The sequence below is a fragment of the Microcaecilia unicolor genome, chromosome 1 (genome assembly GCF_901765095.1).
Source record: "Microcaecilia unicolor chromosome 1, aMicUni1.1, whole genome shotgun sequence".
Lineage (NCBI taxonomy): Eukaryota > Metazoa > Chordata > Amphibia > Gymnophiona > Siphonopidae > Microcaecilia > Microcaecilia unicolor.
In genome coordinates, this window is record NC_044031.1 from 677,067,250 (window position 1) to 677,091,360 (window position 24,111).

A 24,111-nucleotide genomic window follows, 5' to 3' on the forward strand; every position below is an offset into this window, starting at 1 on the left:
GTAAAAACCATTCAGGTAGGCCTACCCATCCAAGCATCTGGAACAAATATCCCCAACCTACATGATCAAATGCTTTAGCAGCGTCCAGACTAACCAGCATAGCGGGGGTGTTATTATGCCTGCAATGTGCCATGGATAAAAGAAATCTTCGAACATGCAATACCGAGTGGCGCTTAGGTATAAACCCTACTTGGGCAGGGCTGATCAAGTCTGGGAGGTGAGTCACCAACCTACATGCCAGGACCTTTGCTAATAGTTTAATATCTACATGTAACAAAGAAATTGGGCGGTACGATTCATGGGCTTCGGGAGGTTTACCCGGCTTAAGAAGGAGAGAGATTAACGCCGTATTTTCATATTTGGGAAATGCCCCCTCCCTTGGATAACAGACTGATGATAATCAAATAAAGGTCCTACCAGAGAGAGTTGTAGAATCTTATAGAATTCCCCAGAGAACCCAGCCATCCCGGCCCTGGAAAAGGCTTTTAGCCCCCTTGATTGTGCACTGGAGTTCTTTAGGCTGTAAGGGGTCTCCAAAAGCTCCACCGCCTCTGCTGCCAGCTTGGGCATCCCTGCCCTAGCCAAAAATTCACTCACTTTATCCCTCTCTGGCGATGCCTTCTCTCCTATAAAGCTGCTGAAAATGCTCTTGCAAAAGCTGCATCACCAAGTCGGGATGATTCACCGTTGTTCCCGTATCATCTCTCAAGGCTGAGATAGTACGGTTTTCTCCCCCACGACTTAACCACCCTCGCAAGAAGGCCCCCTTATCTGTTGCCAAACCTGTGGAAGCGATATTTTTTATATAATGTAAGACGTTGTGTCTGCTCGTGTAATAAGGAATTGAGTGTCACCTGCAGGGCCATTTAGTTGTCTCTATTAACTTGTGATGGGAAATTTAGGTACACGTTTGGCCTTGCGCAGCTGTCTAAATTAAGAATGCTAGTGGCAACCTTCCTGCGTCTCGCTGCTACATAGGAGATAATCTCCCCGCACAGTACTGCCTTCACCGCACACCAAAATAACTGAGGGTTTGATCTATGTTGTTTATTATGAGTGAGATAGCTCTCCCAACGTGACTGTAAGCAACCCTGAAAGTCCCTGTTCTTGGCCAAGTAGCTCGGGAATCTCCAACTCGGGGCAGATTGCACTGGAGCTTCCAGCTCAAACCAGACAGCAGTGTGATCAGAAATCACCTCCTGCTCCATTCGAGCCTCAGTGACCCACAGGAAGAGGGGAGTAGACACTAATATGTAGTCCAGTCTCACCCACGTCCCATGGGCTTGTGATCTATGAGAAAAATCCCTCTCCCCAGGGTGCAATAATCTCCACACGTCTACCACTGAAAGGGAGGTGGAGAAGGATTGTAACATGCCCTTATCCGCCCTGCCTGAAGTTCCACAACCCCAAGTCCCCGTGCAATCAACCGCAGGGTCCATTAAAGTATTCATATTCCCCGCAACAATCAGCAGCTTGCCCCGATAGGGAATGAGTTTCTTCAGCAGCTCCGGGAAAAACCTCGGGTCGTAAGGGGTAGGAGCATACACAGACAGTAAACAGAGCTCTCGGCCTTGCAACCACAATTTTGTCAGAAGATACCTCCCCTGAGGATCCCAGACTTGGACATATTTACCAACTGTGAAGCAGTGATTCAGGAGTTATGTGGGTACATACTGAATCAAGAGGACAGTGGGCAACTACCAGACCTCAGCATCCAAAGAGCGACATTGTAGTGTGCTTTGCGGATTTTCCCATGCAGGAGAAGTTCCTGACTAAAGCGAGGCAGCAAAAAGAGATTCTTTGGAAAAACTATAAGGTTGGAGTATTTCAAGATCTGGCATGGACTACTTTACAGAAGCGTCGCTCCTTCCGAGAAGTCATGATATTCATGCGGTCAAAGGGGATTCACTATAGGTGGCTTTTTCCATTTGCAATGTGGCTAACGGTGGATGAGAAGTCTCGCAGAGTGAAGACCCCGGATGAAGCGTGGTCTACATTGTGGTCATTGGGGTGTAGAGGTGTTCCAGGTCAGCAGGAGTTACTGGAGACAGTCAAGGAACCCAGATCAGATTCAGCGTGGCAGACGGTGGTGGATCAAGGAAAGAAATCTGACAAGCAGGCTTCCTGAAGGAAAGCAGAACAGTGCATGACTGCTTGATTCATTGAGGACTTTTTGAAGATAAGCAACCAATTTCTGGGGTGCTATATGTAGGGGGTTGGAGGGGAGAGGGGAGGAAGGAAATGGCACCCTGGTGAGAGTGGGGATTATGTGAGTTTGCTGGACGACTGAGAGGGGTGTTGGGAATGCAATTATGTGGATCTGGGGTTAGTGGGGTAGAGGGAGGTTTGGTAGGAGTGCAAAGGCTGAATGAGAGTAACAGATGTGGGGGAGTGCAGTGTGGGGGGCAGGCAAGGGGTTAGCTTTTGAGAGGTCTAAGCCCCGGATGCGTGCGTTTGTTCCTCGTGGGATGGCTGATCTTCTGGGAGAGAGAGATTGGCAAAGGGGAGGATGGGGAGGGGTGGGGATATGTTGAAGCAGAGGGGATTGGGTTTGGAGCAGGGGAAGGGGGAGGGGATGGCTGTGGGGAGGGAAAGGCAGCATGGGGAGGAGGGGGGCGGGGATGGTAGGGGAGAGTACTTATTGGTGGGGTACATGGAATGTAAACGGGCTCAATAATCCGGGGACGCACAGAATATTTAAGGAGTTGAGTAAGTTAAAGTGGGATATGATGTTCTTGCAGGAAACACATTTAAGACCGAGAGATACTCATATGTTGCGTCGTAGGCCTTTTCAGGAAGTAGCGGTTCATCAGGGAAAAGGGCCAAAGAGGATAGGGGGAGTGGCCATTTTGATACGACAAACTTGTGGGTTTGCAATTCAAAAGGTGTTTCAGGATACTAGTGGGAGGTGTGTGGCCCTTAGAAGGTGGTTGGCAGGGTAAGGAGCTGACACTGATCAGTGGGGCAGAAGAACTTCTATCACACATTAAAGGAAGAGCTTTTGGAATTTGTTGGAGGGCAAGTGGTGGTAGGGGGGCGGATTTTAATATTGCCCCTGATACAAGATTGGACCATTCAGCAGGAGGAGGGCAGCAGAGTAGTCCTAGGTGGAAGGCAATGCTGCAATTTATGAAGGGGCTGGAAGTGGTGGATTGTTGGAGGTTGTTACATGGGGTGCAACAGAATTATACATTCTACTCACATGCAGCGCAGACCTATTGTAAAATAATTTGCATGTTCCCACCAATTATCTCGACCTCATATTCCCCCAGACTGCTCCTACACAGTCCAGGAATTAAACTCCATAATCAGAAGGACTCACTGGGATATAAGAAGATAGTTTATTACAATCTTACCAAAGGCAATACAGGCAAATTAGGCATTCATCTCTGGTACATGATGGAACACCACTTCACACAGCAGGTGCAGTCTGATCTCTCTCCCCAGCCTTCCACACCCCTCTGCCTTCTGGAGTCTCCTGTAGCCTTCTGCAGCCTTCTGATGGCCTCAGTAGCCTTCTGATCTAATACCCTTTAGGCTGCCCTTTTTATACCATTCTGACCCTATTCATCCCAATGGACCCTAACTTTCTCACTAGAGCTCTTTGGCCCTTATCAGTTGATAAGAATGACTTCACATGTTCCCAAGCTCTAAGTATAAACAAAATATGTTCAGGACAACATCTGTGAAGAAATGACTTCACAGGTCATTCTGCTCTCCTCAGCTCCCCCCCTGGATGATCTCATCCGGGGTGCAACTGACCCAGTACTATCTTCATGAAGCCAAAACATCTTTGCTCATGACGTCTTGTAGGTGCCAGTCTTGCTTATTTGTTTACAGAGCAGATTCCCCCACCCCTGTCACCTCTCAATTACCTCATTTCAGCACTTGCTACAGTGAAATGTAATTTGTATCAAAGATGATTTTTGATTTTAAGAGGCCTAGCTCTTAGCCTGAGCCATTGGCCTGTATTTCACTGAGAGCAAGTGACAGTATATTTCTACACTATTCCCGCATAGATGGGTTATGGGTGCACCGCAATGGATGGCATATGGTGGAGGTGGCTGATATACAGACCATTTGTGTTGCGGATCATGCACCAATGTGGATTAAATTAATGGGGCTGGTCCAATGCAGGCGGCAGGGAGTCTGGAGACTTACTGAGTCACTGCTGGGAGATGAGAAAGTGCGGGAAGATATTAAGCTTAATATTCAAGAAGTCCGTCACTTTAATGATAATGGGGAAGTAACTGATGGGGTGCTGTGGGATGCGTTGAAGGTGGTGGTGAGGGGTGCCTTGATTAAATGGGGGGGGGGGGGCGCAAGAAAAAGGAAAGAGGGCAATACTCACTGACTTTGCATATGAGGTTAGTGCGCTTAGAAAAGTTGCATAAAAGACACCCTACGCTGCAGATATGGGAAGACCTTAAGCAAGTGAGAGGGGAAATAGCACAATTGCAGATGGCGGACGTGGATTTTATGAGAACTAAATTAAAACAGCAGTGTTTTGAGTTCACCAATAAATCTAGTGCAATGTTGGCCCGTTATTTACGGGCAAGGAGAGGATGCTCCTTTATCTAAAAGATGAAAGATGATAGGGGAGGTTGGCACTATAGTGATTTAGATATTAGAAAATGTTTTGTGAAACATTACCAAGATTTATATAGTGCTTCTGCGGGTACATCGGCTGCAGATATAGCTTGCTATTTGAACCAGGTTCCATTACACCAATTGGATGAGTCTGAAAGAGCTCAAATTGGGGATCCTATTAGAATAGGGGAGGTACAAGGAGTGATAAAACGGCTCCCTAATGGAAAGGCACCGGGGTTAGATGGGTACACAGCGAAATTTTATAAGTGCTTTGTGGAAGAGCTTGGAGAGTTATTGGTGCGAGTGGGTAATGGAGTTTTGGAGGGTAATGGCTCCCGGCATCCATGTCTGAAGCGGGGGTAACAGTCCTGCCGAAGCTGGGGAAAGACCCCACTGTTTGTGGTTCCTATAGGCCTATTTCACTCATGAATGTGGATGCAAAGATAGTGGCCAAGATCCTGGCTAACAGGTTGGCAAGGGTACTGTCGAAACTGATTCATATAGATCAATCTGGGTTTATCCCCAAGTGACAAGTCGGTGATAACATAAGGCGCACTCTCCATTTAGCATGGGAGGCGCAGAGATCCCAGTCTAGCATAGCTATGTTGGTTATAGACGCAGAAAAGGCCTTTGATAGGGTCAGTTGGGGGGTTTTACGAGAAGTCCTGAATCGGATGGGCCTTGAAGAGAATTTTGGTGCTTGGCTGGAGGCCCTCTAAGCTGCTCCAAAGGCATGCATTAATATTAATGGGGGATATACTCTTTTTTCCCAATTGGTAGAGGGACTAGACAGGAATGTCCTTTGTCGCCCCTCTTATTCGCCTTGTACATAGAGCCTTTGGCGGAAACGATATGTCAGCACCCAGATAGTCGGGGTATTAGGGCTAGGGGGATGGAACATCGTATTGCTTTGTTTGCTGATGATGTGGTACTTTATGTGGTGGATCCTGAGCAGATGCTACCTACGGTGTTGGAGATCCTTAGGGAGTTTGAAAGAAGGTTAATATGGATAAAAGTGAGCTGTTGGGGATTTCTTTAACCCACATGGAGGAGACTAGACTGAGAGCACTGTATGCTTTCAAATGGGCAAAGCATCATATTTGGTATTTGGGGATTCAGATTCCCAAGGACCTGGGAAGGGTGTATAGTCTCAATTATGGGAAGATCATAGACCAAATTCAGGTGGAGCTATCCTGATGGAAAGGATTGTGGCTTTCTTGGTGGGGGCGCATGGCAGTAATGAAGATGAATGTGCTGCCTAGGTTGTTATTTTTGTTTCAGGCACTGCCAGTGGCGGTTCCAAGACGGACATGTAAACAACTGCAGGGTTTTTTGTCACAGTTTATTTGGGAGGGCAGACATCCCCGTTTGGCGGGACGTGTGTTGTGGAGGACTCCTGAGAGAAGAGGCAGGGCGGTGCCCAATATTGAGTGGTATTATTATGCTGCACTGCGGATGATTATGGATTGGGAGAGGGGGAAAATAAAGCCAACTAGCCAGGTACAGCCGTCATATAGCCCTCATAGGCCACTGAGCTCCTATTTGTGGACTACTGAAGGCACGGGAGTGCTTTTAGCTGGGATACAAAATCCGTTCATGAGACATTTGGTGGAATTATGGGGAGAAGTGCGAAGGAAATGGGGACAGACGGATAGGGTATCTACACTTGCGCCCTTGCGATGGGAACCAAAATTTGGGGCAGGGAAAGAAAACGCCATATTTGTGTGGTGGGAACAGGGGGGGGGAAGGTTGAGTTTCCGAGCTGTGCTGCAGGGGGGTAGAGTGGAGAGTTTTGAGACGCTGTGCTCCAGGTATGGCCTGCCTGGGGGGGGGATATGTTTTCTTATTTGCAGATACAACATTTTGTGGGCACATTAAGTTGGAGGGGGGAGAACCCTCAAGAGATGGAAAGTCTGGAAAACCTGTGGCTTTTATTGCGGAGGGTGCCCAGACCTATATCAATGATATATACATTTTTTCGGGGATGAGAGGGGGAGAGACAGCATGTCCCAAAGAATTAGGGGGCATTCTCAAGTTGAGCAGGGGCTGGATGTGGTTGGTGGGACGAGAGAGGTGATGGTGTATATTATGGGCACACAGTCTGTTTGGGGAGTGGATACTGTTTATGGGACTATTTTGATAACATGTTGTGGAGAAGTGTATATAGTTGATAAGCTAGTTCAAGATGTTATAGTCCAGGAAATGATGGCCCCAGCATGGGCAAATGTGAGCAGGATGTGCTCTTTGTGAAATTGACTGTTACAGAATTATTACAATAAAAATTTAAAGTGGAAAAACAAAATCAAATGATATTAGTGTGCACATGCTCGATACACCAATCTCAAAGACTTCCCATATCTGGACAATATGCCAGAGATGTGGACTGCTTCTGAGCCTTCAGCATCGTGACAAAAACTGAGGCTATGTAACCCTTATTTCTCAGGTGCCACCTTTCATGTGCCAAGACTTAAGTCTGAAGGGATCAGTGTTCTCCTTGACAACTGACTACAGAAGAGGAAAAGGGGATGGGATTTGATATACCGCCTTTCTATAGTTACAATAAAAGCGGTTTACATATCATATACAGGTATGTATTTTGTATCTGGGGCAATGGAGGGTTAAGTAACTTGCACAAGGAACTGCAGTGGGAATTGAACCCTAGTTCTCAGGCCACTGCATTAACCATTAGGCTACTTACGCTTCCACAGTGGAGCCCACCAGAAAGTGAACCAGGTCTATGCACCAGGGACAAGGCGGCCAGTTGAGAGCTACTAGGATCAAGAGAAACAGACACTTTCCAGAGCATTCTAATAATAAGAGGTCAGTTTGGAAACAAGTGTTTTTCCATGTGCTGGACCTGAACCAAAATACTGCTAAGTGATTTCTGATTATTTTATTCTAATTTCTCAACATTTTGGCTATAGGTTTAGCTACGTGATATATCTATTCTCTTGAATGCATTGCTTATTGCTTAATTAATTTGTCCTGCGAATCTGTATTGTGGTGCGCTTCTCTGTCTTCTAACCCTGCCCCCCTCCCAAAAAGACAAAAACAACAAAACAAAAAAAAAAACCTCTTTCCTTTCCTGCCAAGCTCTGATAGTAGAGAGGATAGGCTTTTCTAACCGCTTCTTGTCCTGTAGCATTCTAACTTTGTGGACAGGTTCTGCCAGTCCTAGGCAAAAAACAAAACAAAAAGTCTTCCAACAGGTTATAAATGGGAAAATTAGGTTCTTGCCATGATAATTTTCTTTCCTTTAGTCATAGCAGATGAAGCCATTACGTATGGGTTGTGTCCATCAACCAGCAGGGGGAGATAGAGAGCACTCAATTTTTCACAGTGCCTCATGGCCAGCTAGCTCCACTGCCTCTTCAGTATTTGAGGCTTCCAAAGCAGTATGGCAAACCGCAATGGGAATAACATGAACTTTCCTCATAGCGAACGATGCTACCTTAACAAGGGCATAAACTCCAAAAAAGGAGGGAATGAACTCATCCTCCTGGAGGGAATAAACTCGTCCTCCACTTTGTGTAAACGGACGGAATACTTCCATCCTCCTGGAGGGAATAAACTCGTCCTCCCAAAACATGAACTGGAGGGAATGAACTCATCCTCCTAGAACTGTAACAAGAATCCTGAAGACTGTTTTCCGACTCCCCAAGGAAGAAATATAACTTCAGGAAACAAGAACAGCACCTAAAATCAGAATCACTGCAATACAGACAATCATACAGGGAGGGCTCATGGCTTCATCTGCTATGACTAAAGGAAAGAAAATTATCATGGTAAGAACCTAATTTTCCCTTCCTTGTCATCAAGCAGATGAAGCCATTACGTATGGGATGTAACAAAGCAATCCCTAAATAGGGTGGGAACAAGCCACACCACGCGCTAGCACCTGTGCTCCAAAACGCGCTTCCCTCCTGGCAGCCACATCCAGCCTGTAATGTCGGGTGAAAGAGAGCTTAGAAGCTCATGTTGCAGCACTGCAAATCTCATGAAGAGATAGTGCTCCAGTTTCCGCCCAGGAAGAGGAAATCGCTCTTGTGGAATGTGCCTTAAAGACTTCAGGCGGAGCCCGGCCAGTCAGCAGATATGCTGAAAAGATAGCTTCTTTCATCCAACGAGCAATAGTGGCTTTAGACGCTGAAGACCCTCTGCGAGGACCTGCAAACTGCACAAAAAGATGATCAGAGGTCCTGAAAGAACTTGTAATTCGCAGATACTGCAACAGAGTCCTGCGCACATCCAAAAGGTGCAACTGCCCAAATGATTCTGGAAACTCCTCCTCAACAAAGGAGGGAAGAAAAACAGGCTGGTTTAGGTGAAACACTGAAACCACCTTAGGCATGAAGGAAGGCACGGTCCGAACCGTGACCCCGGACTCTGAGAATTGCAGAAAAGGGTCTCTACAGGACAGCGCCTAGAGCTCTGACACCCGTCTCGCCAAGGTAATAGCCACTAAAAAGACGACCTTCAATGTCAAATCTTCTCTGAAGCACGCCGAAGCGGTTCAAAGGGAGCCCCCTGAAGGGCCTTCAATATTAACCCCAGGTTCCAAGCTGGACAAGGTGCCCGCACGGGACGACGGAGCCGAAGCACCCCTCTAAGAAACCGTGCCACATCTGGATGAGCAGCTAAGGACACGCCTTCAAAATTATCACGCAGGGAGGCCAATGCTGCCACTTGCACCCGCAGGGAATTATAGGCCAAGCTTTTGTGTACACCATCTTGCAAAAAGTCCAGAATCAGCGAGACAGAAGCCCGCAACGGAGAAAGCGCTCTTGAAACACACCAGACTTCAAACTGGCGCCAAATCCTGGCATAAGCCGTGGAAGTGGAGCGCTTACGGGCCTGCAGGAGAGTGGAAATTACCTTGAGTAGCCTTTATCTCTCAATTGCGCCCTCTCAATCGCCATGTCATAAGACCAAAGCGGCAGGCGTCCTCCATGGCCACCGGACCCTGTGACAACAGGTGCAGAACCAGAGGTAACGAAAAGGAAGCCTCCAACAGCATCTGATGGAGGTCCGCATACCAAGGCCTCCTGGGCCAATCCGGGGTGATGAGCACCACTTCTCCTGGATGCAGCCGAATCCGCAGGAGCACTCACCCTATCAAGGGCCACGGAGGGAAGACATACAGCAAGCCCAGGGGCCAGGGTTGAGCCAAGGCATCAAACCCGGCAGAGCGAGGATCCCTCCGTCTGCTGAAGAAGCACGGGACTTTGGCATTGGAACTGGTCGCCATAAGATCCATCACTGGCTTGCCCCATTTGGCACATATCTGCAGGAATACATTGTCTGCTAGTTCCCACTCCGCTGGATCGATCTGATGCCTGCTTAGATAGTCGGCTTGCACGTTGCTCTGACCTGCAATGTGAGCTGCTGACAGGAACTGTAGATGCAGCTCGGCCCAGTGGCAAATTTACTCGGCCTGCGCGGCTAGAGCTCTGCACTGAGTGCCGCCTTGTCAATTTATGTAGGCCACTGCTGTCGTGTTGTCCGACATCACTCTGACAGCCAATCCTTCCAGGGTCATTTGAAAGGCCAGAAGAGGCAGAAACACCGCTTTCAACTCCAGGCGATTGATAGACCACTCTGACTCGTCGGGCGTCCACAGACCCTGGGGGCATGCTTCCCCTGGCAATGTGCACCCCAGCCCTTCAGGCTGGCATCTGTCACCACTAGGCACCAATCGGGGAGCGCCAGAAGCATTCTCCGCTGCAACATGCTGTCCGAGAGCCACCACTCCATACTGAGGCGGGCCGCAGGGAGCCAAGAAAGTCTGCACTGATAATCCTGAGATACTGGAGACCATCGTTGAAGTAGAGAATACTGTAGAGGTCTCAGCTGCGCTCTTCGCCCAGGGCACAACTTCCAAGGTGGCCGACATCGATCCCAACAGCTGGACAATGTCCCAAGCTTGCGGGCGGGGCATCCTCAGGAGCAGACGGACCTGATTCTGAAGCTTGTACCACCTTTGCTCGGGAAGAAACACATAGCCCGAGGCTGTGTCGAACCTGGCCCCCAAATATTCTAGAGATTGCAAGGGGGTCAGGTAACTTTTGGCCATATTGATGACCCAACCCAGAGATTGAAGGACTGAAACCACTCTGGCTGTAGCTAGATGACTCTTTTTCTGAGTCTGCTCTGATGAGCCAGTCGTCTAGGTACGGGTGAACCCGGATACCCTCTCGCCTGAGAAAGGCAGCTACTACCACCATTACCCTTGGAGAAGGTTCGGGGAGCTGTGGTGAGGCCAAAAGGTAAGGCCCGAAACTGAAAATGTTTTCCCAACACCGCAAACCGCAGAAACTTCTGGGGCGGGGGCCAAATTGGTATGTGCAAGTAAGCTTCTTTCAGGTCCAGAGACGTGAGAAATCTCCTGGCTGTACCGCCACAATGACGGAGCGCAGGGTTTCCATGTGAAAATGCCGCTCTCTTAAGGACTTGTTTAGCTCTTTTAAGACCAGGATCGGGGGGAAAGACCCGCCTTTTCGTGGCACCACAAAGTAAATGGAGTAGCGGCCTAGACCTTGTTCGGCGGGAGGCACCGGGGTCACAGCCCCTATCCAGCACAGACCGTGCAAAGTCTCCGCTACCACCGCCCGTTTGGCGGCAGAACCGCATCGGGACACCACAAACACGTCTCTCACCGGGGCATCATATTCTATTCGGTATCCGTCTCTGATCAGGTCCAAGACCCACTGAACTGCGGAGATTTTGGCCCACTCTTCGAAAAAGAGGGAAAGTCTTCCTCCGATGACAGGAAATGAGGAGGGGGCCGGCACACCATCACTGAGAGGGTCGCCCCTGAACTCCAGGCCTTGAACCGGCAGCTGCAGAACGTTTGTCCGAGCGAAAGGAGTTTCTCTGCTGAAAGCGGGCATGCGAAGTGAACCCAGCAGCACGCCCCGAGCGGTACCTTCTAGCTTCACGGAAGCGAGGTCTGTAAGAGGAGTGGACCGCCTGACCCTTAGAGGAAGGCTTCGGCCTATCTTCGGGCAAGCGCTGAGGTTTGGAATCCCCCAGGCCTTTAACAATGTTTTCCAGGTCCTCACCAAACAGGAGAAGGCCTTGAAAGGGCAACTTCACCAACCTTTGCTTAGAGGCCATGTCCGCCGCCCAATGTCGTAGCCAAAGAGTGCGGCGAGCCGCCACTGCTACAGCCATTTGTTTAGCCGAAGCTCTAATCATATCATAAAGGGCGTCAGCCAAAAAGGACAAGGCCGACTCCATCCGCGGAGCCACTTCAGATAAGGTCTCCGCTCCATCACCGGGCTGTTCCACTGCCTGCTGTAACCAAGCCAGGCAGGCTCTAGCAGCATAACAACTGCATGCAGACGCCCGAACAGTGAGACCTGCCAAATCAAAGGACCGCTTCAGAGCTGAATCAAGCCTGCGGTCTTGAATATCCTTCAGGGCAACACCTCCTTCAACAGGGAGGGTAGTTCTCTTTGTCACAGCTGTGACCAGGGCATCCACTTTAGGCATTGCAAAGCGAGCCAAATATTCCTCACTCAGAGGGTATAATTGCCCCATAGCCCTGGCAACCTTCAAAGGTCCCTCGGGGTCAGCCCATTGAGCCGAAATAAGCTCTAGGATGGAGTCATGCAAAGGAAAGGCTCGAGCAGGCTTTCTGGTACTAGCCATCCTTGGATTAACAGAGGAGGCTGTGCCACTCCCAGGATCTTCAATTGCGAGGGCTTGTAAGGCATCTGAAATAAGCGCTGGCAGCTCCACGCGGTGGAAAATCCTCACCGCAGACGAATCATCAAGCTCCTGTGGCAATTCTGCACCCAACTCTGGCTCCTCAGCCCAAGAAGTTCTGCCAGACCACTCAGAATCCTCATAGCCCGACCACGGGGGGGGGGGGGGGGGGGGGGGGGGGGGGAAAGGGGGGTGCGCCACACTCAGAAGGGGAATTAGCCCTTCTGCGTTTATCAGGAGGATAAGAAACATGCAAAGCCAACTCCAAAAGGCCAGGATCCACCGGGGGTCCGAAGAACCCTGTGGAAGAGCTCTTTTAAGCATGTACGCCCTATGCAACATTAAAACAAAATCAGGGGAGAAAACCGCTCCCTGACCGCCCAGATCCTGCCCAGGGCTATCAGCTCTATTATTAGCCTCACTCAGAGGACCCCCCCCTCCCCCCGGATTCAGGGCTCTCCGTCGCAACGGAGGCCGCGCCATGTGGAAAATCCAAAATGGCGTCCGCTGCCAGCTCAGAGCGCAAAAGATCGCCGCTCGCCATGCCCGGGACGGCTCTACCGTCTGTACAGCACGAATTACAGAGCCCCGCTGCTGATTTGCGCTTGCCACATTTAGAACAGCGCTTTACAGTTTCCGCAGCCATCCCCGAAAACGGCGGTAAAATTCAAAAATGGCGGGTCGCACCAAAAACGTCCCGATCGCGGGCCCACCCCGGAGGAGTCAGAAAACACTCTTACCTCACTAGACCAAGTATCACAGCTCCGGTCCTGCAGAAGAATCTCAAGAAAAAAACCTCTTTTCCAAGATCGCTGCGCTAAAGCGCGACTTTATTTATTTATTTATTTATCTATTTTTAATGCTGTGAGGAAAGCAGAGGCAAAAGAGGTAAATAAAAACACTCCGGAGGCTCAGATAAGTGGGAAAGGCAGGGAAAGGCGAACCAATGTGCCTGCATCCACTGAGTGGGAAAGGACAGGGAAAAGCAAGCTAGTATGTCCACATCCATGGGGGCATGGGTAAGGCAGGGAAAGGGCTGACCTATGTGCCTTCAAAGTGAAGCTGCTATAGCCTCTAACACCTCGGCTAACAACTGGCAAGCCAGGAGCCACCCCAGGCAAATTTTTGATGGAGCTCGAAGAAGCTGCAGCCACCGTGCTTGGGGAGATAGAGAATACTGAAGAGGCAGTGGAGCTAGCTGGTCATGAGGCACTGTGAAAAATTGAGTGCTCTCTATCTCCCCCTGCTGGTTGATGGACACAACCCATACGTAATGGCTTCATCTGCTTGATGACAAGGAATTGCATTTTACATTGATGAAACTGCTATAATTATTAAGAATATTTAGATTTACTAAAGGAAAGCTATATTCTAGTAGAAATTGAGCGTTGAATCAACAGAAATTGTTTAATCAGACTGTATCATTTCGGGTCACACCTAGAGAACTTTTTTTTTTGATACAGCACTTGGTTGACTTGCTGTGACTTATAGTTCCACCCACCCTCCCCACAGCACACCTACACCAGGGTCTTCTACTCGTTTACAGACAAGTCACAACTCATTAACTTTACTCCTCAGTCATACACAGAACATCTTTGTAGACTGTTAATCCTATCATAGTACGCCTGTTCATACCCATTTCAACCAATCAGGACGACTTTTATTCTCTGAAATAACTGTGGTGCTTTAGTTTTAAGGCAAATCATCTGGAGACTTAAGGCTTGTCCTATCTGTCTCCAGCTTGCTAGTTTAAAACAGGAGCTCAGTAAAACTAAAGCAGGAATTGGATGCACTTAAAGCAGCTTCAATGACTGCACAGAATCATACCAACTTCTCACCACTGCCTCAAAGGATAAAACCACCTAAGAGTAGATGGTTCACGGTAGGCTCAGGCAGACTACATTACGTGGCACAGAAGCATCCGCCCTTCAAGTGTTGCCTCTACAGAATTCTTTTGCTCCATTACAGCACTGTGATGTCCCTGAAAATAGAACTGAGGTGGAACAAAAAGATATGAAGGTGCCCCAAGAGAAAAGACACTCCCAAAGCACTAATATTGAAACTCATACCACAAAACTGTTGCTACTAGGGTATTCCATTATCAGAGGCATTAACTTTGAAACACAGTTCAAGGGGCCATGCAAAGTGAAATACCTTCTAGGCTCCTCAGCTACCAGGAATACCAAGCAAACAATCTCTATAATCAGTGAAGAAAATAAGGACTCAAACACTGATGCTGTTATCCACCTGGGAACAAATGACTTGTCCAGTAATACCCCACTTTTCAGGAGCTGGGGGAGGGGTTAAAACCTTTGGTACAAACAATAGTTTTTTCTGAAGTACTACCTACCTTTGGAAAGGGAGAGAAAAGATTACGAAGTACTGAAAATTTCAAAAGCCTGGTGTCACCAAGAAGGATTTAGGTAAATAGGAGGATGGGGCAATATATGGAAAAACAAAAGACTATATTGTAACGATGGGCTGTGGCAGGAAAAAAAATTTTGGGGGAGAAATTTAGACAATATATTTCTAGACATTTAAACTAGAAGGCGGAGGTGGCATATGGAGGCAGGTCACTTCAAGTGCTCACCCCCAGCTAAAGCTAAAGACAAGATATGACAGTAGAAAAGAAAGCAATGAAAATAACAATCTTAGCAAATCACTTCTTACCGACAAAGCAGGAAGTGAGTCTAAACAAAATACTAAACTGAAGATAAAAATTCCACTGAAATGTAGATGGAAAGCGATGACCACAAATGTTCACAGTCTTAAGCAATAAAGTTCATGACCTGCAAGACCTGATGTTGGAGGCAGACTTAGACGTTGTTGCAATCACGGACACATGGCTCAATGATTCCCATGAATGGGATGCAAACGTACCAGGCTATAATCTATTTAGGAAGGATAGAGATGGTTGTAAAGGTGGAGGATTAGCTCTGTATGTGAGAAGTGATATTGCAGTGACTGAAATGACAGGGGCCTGGGGAAAGGATCACCTTAAAAAGTGATGATAGAACCTCTGTCCACATGGGTGTTGTCTACAGACCTCCGACACAATCGGAGGAACTAGATAAAGATCTGATCAGAGATATCGAAAAGTTGGCAAAGAAAAGAGAGGTGCTGTTGCTGGGTGATTTCAATCTGCCGGATGTAGATTGGAAGGTTCCATCTGCGGAATCGGAAAGAAGTAGAGAGATCCTGGATGCTCTTCAAAGTGCTCTGCTCACACAAATGATGAGGGAACCTGCAAGGGAGGAAGCGACACTGGATCTGGTGCACACAAATGGGGAAAGTGTGTGACCATCAAACACTTTGGTTTGATATAACAGCTGATGTGGAGGGCGGCCACTCAAAACTCAAAGTCCTGGATTTCAAGCATGCTGACTTTAATAAAATGGGGGAATACCTGAGGAAGGAGCTGATGGGCTGGGAGGACATACGAGAAGTGGAAGGGCAGTGGTCCAGGCTGAAAGAAGCTATAAATAGGGCCACAAACCTTTATGTAAGGAGAGTAAATAAAAGCAAGAGAAAAAAGGAAACCAATATGGTTCTCCAAGCAAGTGGCTGAGAAAATAAAGGCTAAAGAGTTGGCGTTCCAGAAATACAGAAAAACTCAAGAAGAGGAACACTGAGAGGAATACCAGATGAAACTGAAAGAAACCAAGAGAGAGATACATCTGGCGAAAGCAGAAGAACAAATGGCTAGAAATGTAAAGAGGGGTGACAAAAATGTCTTCAGGTATATTAGTGAAAGGAGGAAGACTAAAAATGGAATCGTGAGACTGAAAGATGCTGCAAACCGCTATGTGGATAATGATGAAGAAAAAGCAAATTTGCTAAACTAATACTTTTGATCTGTTTTCACTGAAGAAAATCCTGGAGAAGGACCACGATTGACTGGCAAAAGTACATATGAGAATGGAGTGGATATAGCACCGTTCACAGAAGAGAGTGTATATGAACAACTTGAAAATCTAAAGGTGGACAAAGCCGTGGGACAGGATAGGATCCACCCCAGAATACTGAGGGAGCTCAGAGAGGTTCTGGTGGGTCCTCTTAAAGATTTGTTTAATAAATCCTTGGAGACGGGAGAGGTTCCATGAGATTGGAGAACAGCAGATGTGGTCCCTCTTCACAAAAGTTATGATAGGGAAGAAGCTGGAAACTACAGGCCGGTAAGCCTCACTTCGGATATTGGAAAAGTAATGGAAGCGATGCTGAAGGAAAGGATAGTGAATTTCCTGGAAGCCAATAAGTTGCAAGATCCGAGACAACATGGTTTTACCAAAGGTAAATCGTGCCAAACGAATCTCATTGAATTCTTTGACTGGGTGACCGGGAAAATTGAATCAAAGACGTGCTATGGATGTAATCTACTTAGACTTCAGCAAAGCTTTCAACTCGGTTCCCCACAGGAGGCTCTTGAAAAAACTTGAAAGGCTGATAGGACCTGACGTGGTGAACTGGATTAAGAACTGGTTGACGGACAGACACCAGAGGGTGGTGGTTAATGGAATTCACTCAGAGGAGGTAAAGAGGTGTGTTAGCCGTGTTAGTCCACTCTTAAAGGTAATCAATAGAAATCAAACAAAATTAAAACATGGAAAAGAAAATAAGATGATACCTTTTTTTATTGGACATAACTTAATACATTTCTTGATTAGCTTTCGAAGGTTGCCCTTCTTCATCAGATCAGAAATAAGCAAATGTGTTAGCTGACAGTGTATATATGATCTATGAGGGACTGATATATACACTGTCAGCTAACACATTTGCTTATTTCTGATCTGATGAAGAAGGGCAACCTTCGAAAGCTAATCAAGAAATGTATTAAGTTATGTCCAATAAAAAAGATATCATCTTATTTTCTTTTCCATGTTTTAACTCGGATGAGAGAAAGGTGAGTAATGGAGTGCCTCAGGGATCGATGCTGGGGCCGATTCTGTTCAATATATTTGTGAGTGACATTTCCGAAGGGTTAGAAGGTAAAGTTTGCCTTTTTGCGGATGATACCAAGATTTGTAACAGAGTGGACATCCCGGAGGAGTGGAAAACATTAAAAAGGATCTGCAGAAGCTAGAAGAATGGTCTAATGTTTGGCAATTAAAATTCAATGCAAAGAAATGCAAAGTGATGCACTTATTTTTATTTTATTTAAATTTTGCTCACACCTTTTTCAGTAGTAGCTCAAGATGAGTTACATTCAGGTACTCTGGATATTTCTCTATCCCAGGAGGGCTCACAATCTAAGTTTGTAGCTGAGGCAATGGAGGGTTAAGTGGTTTGCCCAAGATCACAAGGAGCAGCAGTGGGTTTTGAACCAGCCACCTCTGGATTGCAAGACCAGTGCTCTAACCACTAGGGAGTAGAAATCCACGGGAGACGTATGTGTTAGGCGATGACAGTCTGATATGTACAGGCAGGGAGAGGGATCTTGGGGTGATAGTATCTGAGGATCTGAAGGCAATGAAACAGTGTGACAAGGCAGAGGCTGTAGCCAGAAAGTTACAAGGCTGTATAGAGAAAGGTGTGACCAGCAGAAGAAAGGAGGTGTTGATGCCTCTGTACAAGTCGTTGGTGAGGCCCCATCTGGAGTATTGTGTTCAGTTTTGGAGGCTGTATCTTGCTAAAGATGTAAAAAGAATTGAAGCGGTGCAAAGAAAAGCTACAAAAATGGTATGGGATTTGCATTACAAGACATATGAGCAGAGACTTGCTGACCTGAATATGTATACACTGGAGGAAAGGAGAAACAGGGGTGATATGATACAGACGATCAAATATTTGAAAGGTAGTAATCCGCAAATGAACCTTTTCCGGAGACGGGAAGGTGGTAGAACTAGAGGACATGAAATGAGGTTGAAGGGAGGCAGACTCAAGAAAAATGTCAGGAAGTATTTTTTCAAGGAGCGAGTGGTGGATACTTGCAATGCCCTCCCGAGGGAGGTAGTGGAGATGAAAACGATAACAGAATTCAAAAAAGTGTGGGATAAACATAAAGGAATCCTGTTCAGAAGAAATGGATCCTCAGAAGCTTAGCAGAGATTGGGTGGCAGCACGGTGGTTAAGAGATGGGGCTAGTGGTTGGGAGGCGGGGTTAGCTCTGGGCAGACTTCTACGGTCTGTGCCCTGAAAATGGCAGATACAAATCAAGGTCAGGTATACATATAACATAGCACATATGAGTTTATCTTGTTGGGCAGACTGGATGGACTGTACAGGTCATTTTCTGCCATCACTTACTATGTTACTACTATGTAAGTAGAGAGACCCCAGTTGCAGCCAAGGCACTGATGACAGCTAAGGAAATTCCTTTCTGCAGCTGAAGAGACATTTTGCATTCTGCCATGCCACCATCAGATCAGAGCACAAAGGCCCCCAGTGATCCACCAGAGTTTGGAATGCCAAGATACTTGGCTCCCACTCCCTGGATCCAAAATGATCTGGCTGAGAAAGTCTGCATGTACATTCTCTGTGCCCACAATGTACATTGAGAACACCACAATACGCTGCTCCGTCCAACTTCACAACCAGCCAGCCTCCAGCACCACTGCCCCTTTCCGGGTTACTCCTTGCCTGTTGATGTAAGCCACTGCTGTAGCATTGTTAGACATCGCCAGACTGCTTTGTTATTCAAGAGGGGTAGAAGTGTTGCAGCTCCAAATGAATGGCTCCCATTTCCAGAGAGTTAATGGTCTAGGATGCTTCCATCTGTGACCATAGGCCCTGACCGAGGAAGCAAGCAGCCAAGAGTCAAGAACAGCAACTAAGTGGGCTCATGAGTTTTATGAAAATATATTTCTCTGAAGACACGTCCACTGGGGAGTGCCTGCAGTACAATGCACTCATCCTATCTGACCTTTATCACCTCAGTATTAGTAGGGACATACATAGTACAGGACACATTTGTGACAGCTTTATACTTATAAATGTTGAGTAAAACACATCCCTAGAGTATTTGTAAGCATGTCATTAGATACAGCCTGTGGGGAGACAATGGATTTTTGTTGCTGACCAATATATATGCAGATTCAGATATCAGATGGCAAAGCAATTAAACTCAAGACTAAATCATTATTCTAAATTTTTGTTCTGCCAATTCACTTTTAACTGCATGACATTTAGGAAATCGCAGTAGGAACAAATCATAACTGAGGTACAGACCTGAATGCTGAAAGTACAACTAGGACAACTGTTCACACTGCAAACCTGCATTCTAAATTAAATTCCAGCCCCAGTAGCGATTTCCGAAAACAAGATACAAGTAATAAAATAATCCACTAAGGGTAAGCAAACTGCTACTTAACATTTTAAAATGAATAAGTGAAGCTTTACTTCTTTATCTATAATCACCATCTACAATAGATGAAAGCTTAATTTTATCCACTCACCTTTCCAAGATAATTTCCTCCTCTTTTCTGGTCCAACGAATGATTGGATATGGAAGTCCTGAAGCAACACATGGGAGAATCGCACTCTGTCCAGCAACTCTGATAAGTGGCAATGGCCGATACAGGAAGACCAAATGTCTCTCCTCTCCTGGCTCTGCACAGAATAGCAAAAGAAAAAGATAATTAAAATGTTCCCCTCAAATTGCTATTTCTGTGTCAGATAATGAGAAGGCAGATACCTTTCTGGGAAATCATCCATCTATTGGCTGTTCTTTTCTTCAGTAAATGGCCACTTATGACAATAGAAGACAAGTCCGTTGTTGCTATCGTTAACCCAAGAACTTCCTTTGCAGTTGTTAAGCACATTTACAGAGATATTACGTGACACTCTAGATACTTTCCAAATGCAAATGTACTAATATATTTTGCCAATATGTTTGTGTTGCCAAATGGTTATGTGCTTTTATTTAAACCCTAGGGGAATCACTTGTTAAACAAATGTTTGCTTCCATGTTGGGTATTTATAAGCACAACAACAAAAACACAGAAGAGGTGGTGGTAATTCCCCCAACACAAAAATCAGCAAAAAAGAAGAAAAGAGAAAGAGGGGAGAAAAACAATCCAATTCCAACACAAGGGTAAAAATGAGTTTATTAAACAGACTCTAAAAATAAATGAATTTATTGGACAGACTAGATGCAGATCTGCTTTGTGGCATAGAAGTGCCTGCCTCAGGAGTCGACAAATCTGCAACCATAAATAAAGACAGAAAAAAAAAAGTATAAACCCTACATATACTGTATGTATATGTGTGTAGAATTAACTGCATAAATGCAATGAATAAACAAATGATTTGACATTCCACTTAGAAAACAAAGCTAATACCAACAAGTACAAAAAGACATACCAGTTTGGGTGATTATAGGTAACAATGTTCACAATTCCATGTAAACCAAGTGCAAAGTGCACAAGCCACTAAAAAGAAAGTCATGAATTGAGGTTAATATTTGATTATTTGTGTATGCACATATACATAATCTCATATACATCCTACACAAAGTGAACAGAAACCTTGTAATATATCCAAAGTGAGTAAATGGCGAATAGAATTCTCAAAGAAATGAAACAGAATGTAATGCAGTGTGAATGAATAACAATATACAATTTTCAACAAAATAAAACTGAATATATTCGTGATACGAGTATTGAATAAAAATACTGTAAAAACAGTGAGACAGAATGTGAAAAAAATAATTATAAAACCTGAGAGACAATACTGAAAAGAACAAGTGATAAGTGTGATAAAAGTGATAAACACAGCTTTAAAGAAAAAAATTAATTAGGGGATACGCTCCTGAACATGAGGAATGAAAAACACGGCAAACCAGCTGGATAGGATCAGTATCAGCAAAAAAGGATATAAACTGTAACTGAATAAGAGATGAATAAAATCAGTATTACGAAACCAATGAAATGTTAAACAACAGAAGAGATACAATATGTTATAGCAAATAAAAATGGGAAAATTAGGTTCTTACCTTGGTAATTTTCTTTCCTTTAGTCATAGCAGATGAAGCCATTACGTATGGGTTATGTCCATCAACCAGCAGGGGAGATAGAGAGCACTCAAACTTTCACAGTGCCCTCTTGGCCAGCTAGCTCCACTGCCTCTTCAGTATTTGAAGCTTCCAAAGCAGTATGGCAAACCGCAATGGGAATCACAAGAGCTTTCCTCACAGCGAACGATGGCCCATCACAAGGGCATGAACTCATAAAGGAGGGAATGCACATCCTCCTGGAGGGAATGAACTCATCCTCCTATTTATAGAACTGGAGGGGAACACACGCGCCTCCTGGAGAGAATCAACACATTCTCAAAAAAAAACATGCTGAAGGGAATGAACACATCCTCCTAAATTTAAACTGAACATGAATCCTGAAGATTGTTTTCCAACTTTCTCCCAAGGAAGGAACTTCAGGAAATTAGAACAGAACCTGAAAAACAGATTCACAGCATACAATCATACAGGGAGGGCTCATGGCTTCATCTGCTATGACTAAAGGAAAGAAAATTACCAAGGTAAGAACCTAATTTTCCCTTCCTTGTCATCAAGCAGATGAAGCCATTACGTATGGGATGTAACAAAGCAATTCCTAGATAGGGTGGGAACAAGCCACACCACGCGCTAGCACTTGTGCACCAAAACGCGCATCCCTCCTGGCAGCCACATACAGCCTGTAATGTCGGGCAAAGGAGAGCTTAGAAGCCCATGTTGCTGCACTGCATATCTCTTGAAGAGAGAGTGCTCCAGTTTCAGCCCAAGAGGAAGAAATCGCTCTAGTAGAATGCGCCTTAAAGGCTACAGGCGGAACCCTGCCGGCCAGCAGATAAGCTGAAAAGATAGTTTCTTTGAGCCAGCGGGCAATAGTGGCTTTAGACGCTGGAGACCCTCTGCGAGAACCGGATAGCAAAACAAACAGATGATCAGAAGTCCTGAAAGAGTTAGTAACTCGCAGATACTGCAGCAGAGTCCTGCGCACATCCAAAAGGTGCAGCTGCCCAAAAGATTCTGGAAACTCTTCCTCTGAAAAAGAGGGCAAGAAAATGGGCTGGTTTAGGTGAAAGGCTGAAACCACCTTAGGCATAAAGGAAGGCACGGTCCGAACTGTGACTCCGGACTCTGAAAATTGCAGAAATGGGTCTCTACAGGACAGCGCCTGGAGCTCTGACACCCGTCTCGCCGAGGTAATGGCCACCAGAAAAACGGCCTTCAGTGCCAAATCTTTCTCCGATACTCGCCGAAGCGGCTCAAAAGGAGATGCCTGCAGGGTTTTCAAAACTAGCCCCAGGTTCCAAGCTGGACAGGGTGCTCGCACTGGAGGTCGGAGCCGAAGCACCCCTCTAAGAAACCGTGCCACATCTGGGTGAGCAGCCAAAGACACGCCTTCCACCTTACCACGAAGGGAGGCCAACGCTGCCACCTGCACCCGCAGGGAATTATAGGCCAAGCCTTTTTGTACACCTTCCTGCAAAAAGTCCAGAATCGGCGAGACAGGAGCCCGCATTGGAGCAATGGCTCTGGAAGCACACCAAGACTCAAACAGCCACCAAATCCTGGCATAAGCCACGGAAGTGGACCGCTTGCGGGCTTGCAGGAGAGTGGAAATAACTTTATTGGAATAACCTTTATCCCTCAATTGCGCCCTCTCAATAGCCATGCCGTAAGACCAAAGCGGCCGGCGTCCTCCATGGCTACCGGTCCCTGAGTCAACAGGTTCGGTACCAGAGGTAACGCCAGAGGAGCCTCCAGGAGCATCTGTCGGAGGTCTGCATACCAAGGTCTCCTTGGCCAATCCGGGGCGATGAGGACCACTTCTCCTGGGTGCAGCCGAATCCGCAAGAGCAGGCGCCCTATCAAGGGCCATGGGGGAAACACATAAAGAAGACCCGGAGGCCAGGGTTGAGCCAAGGCATCCAACCCCGCCGAGCGAGGATCTCTCCGTCTGCTGAAGAAGCACGAGACTTTGGTATTGGCACTTGTTTCCATTAGATCCATCACGGGCTTGCCCCATTTGGCACAGATCTGCAGGAATACTTCGTCTGCCAGATTCCATTCTGCTGGATCGATCTGATGCCTGCTCAGATAATCGGCCTGCACATTGCTCTGACCTGCAATATGAGCTGCCGACAGACACTGAAGATGCAGCTCGGCCCAGTGGCAAATCAGTTCGGCCTGCGCGGCTAGTGCTCTGCACCGTGTTCCGCCTTCTCGATTTATATAGGCCACCGTTGTCGTGTTGTCCGACATCACTCTGACAGCCAATCCTTCCAGGGTCACTTGAAAGGCCAGAAGCGCCTGAAACACCGCTTTCAACTCTAGGCGGTTGATGGACCACTCCGACTCCTCGGGTGTCCATAGACCCTGGGCATGCTTCCCCTTGCAATGTGTGCCCCAGCCCTTCAGGCTGGCATCTGTTACCACTAGGCACCAAACGGGGAGCGTCAGCGGCATTCCTCGCCGCAGCATGCTGTCCGAGAGCCACCACTCCATGCTGAGTCGGGCCGCAGGGAGCCAAGTAAGTCTGCATTGGTAATCCTGAGAAATAGGAGACCATCTCCGGAGTAGGGAATACTGTAGAGGTCTCAGGTGCGCTCTCGCCCAGGGTACCACTTCCATCGTGGCTGTCATCGATCCCAGCAGCTGGACAATGTCCCAAGCTCGCGGGCGGGGCATCCTCAGGAGCAGACGGACCTGATTCTGAAGCTTGCACCGCCTTAGCTCGGGTAGGAACACATAGCCCGAGACTGTGTCGAACCTGGCCCCCAAAAATTCTAGAGATTGAGAAGGGGTCAGGTGACTTTTGGCCATATTGACGACCCAGCCTAGAGATTGCAGTACTGAGACCACTCTGGCTGTAG

At 46.8% G+C, this 24,111-nt stretch overlaps 1 protein-coding gene across 1 annotated transcript in view; it reads right to left on the bottom strand.

Annotated features, from left to right (window-relative positions):
* Positions 1–24,111, bottom strand: part of NEO1 (neogenin 1) — a 740,505-nt gene that overhangs the window by 415,006 nt on the left and 301,388 nt on the right. The window contains 1 exon segment of the mRNA XM_030191504.1: positions 19,692–19,845. Coding sequence (XP_030047364.1) covers positions 19,692–19,845 — 154 coding nt within the window.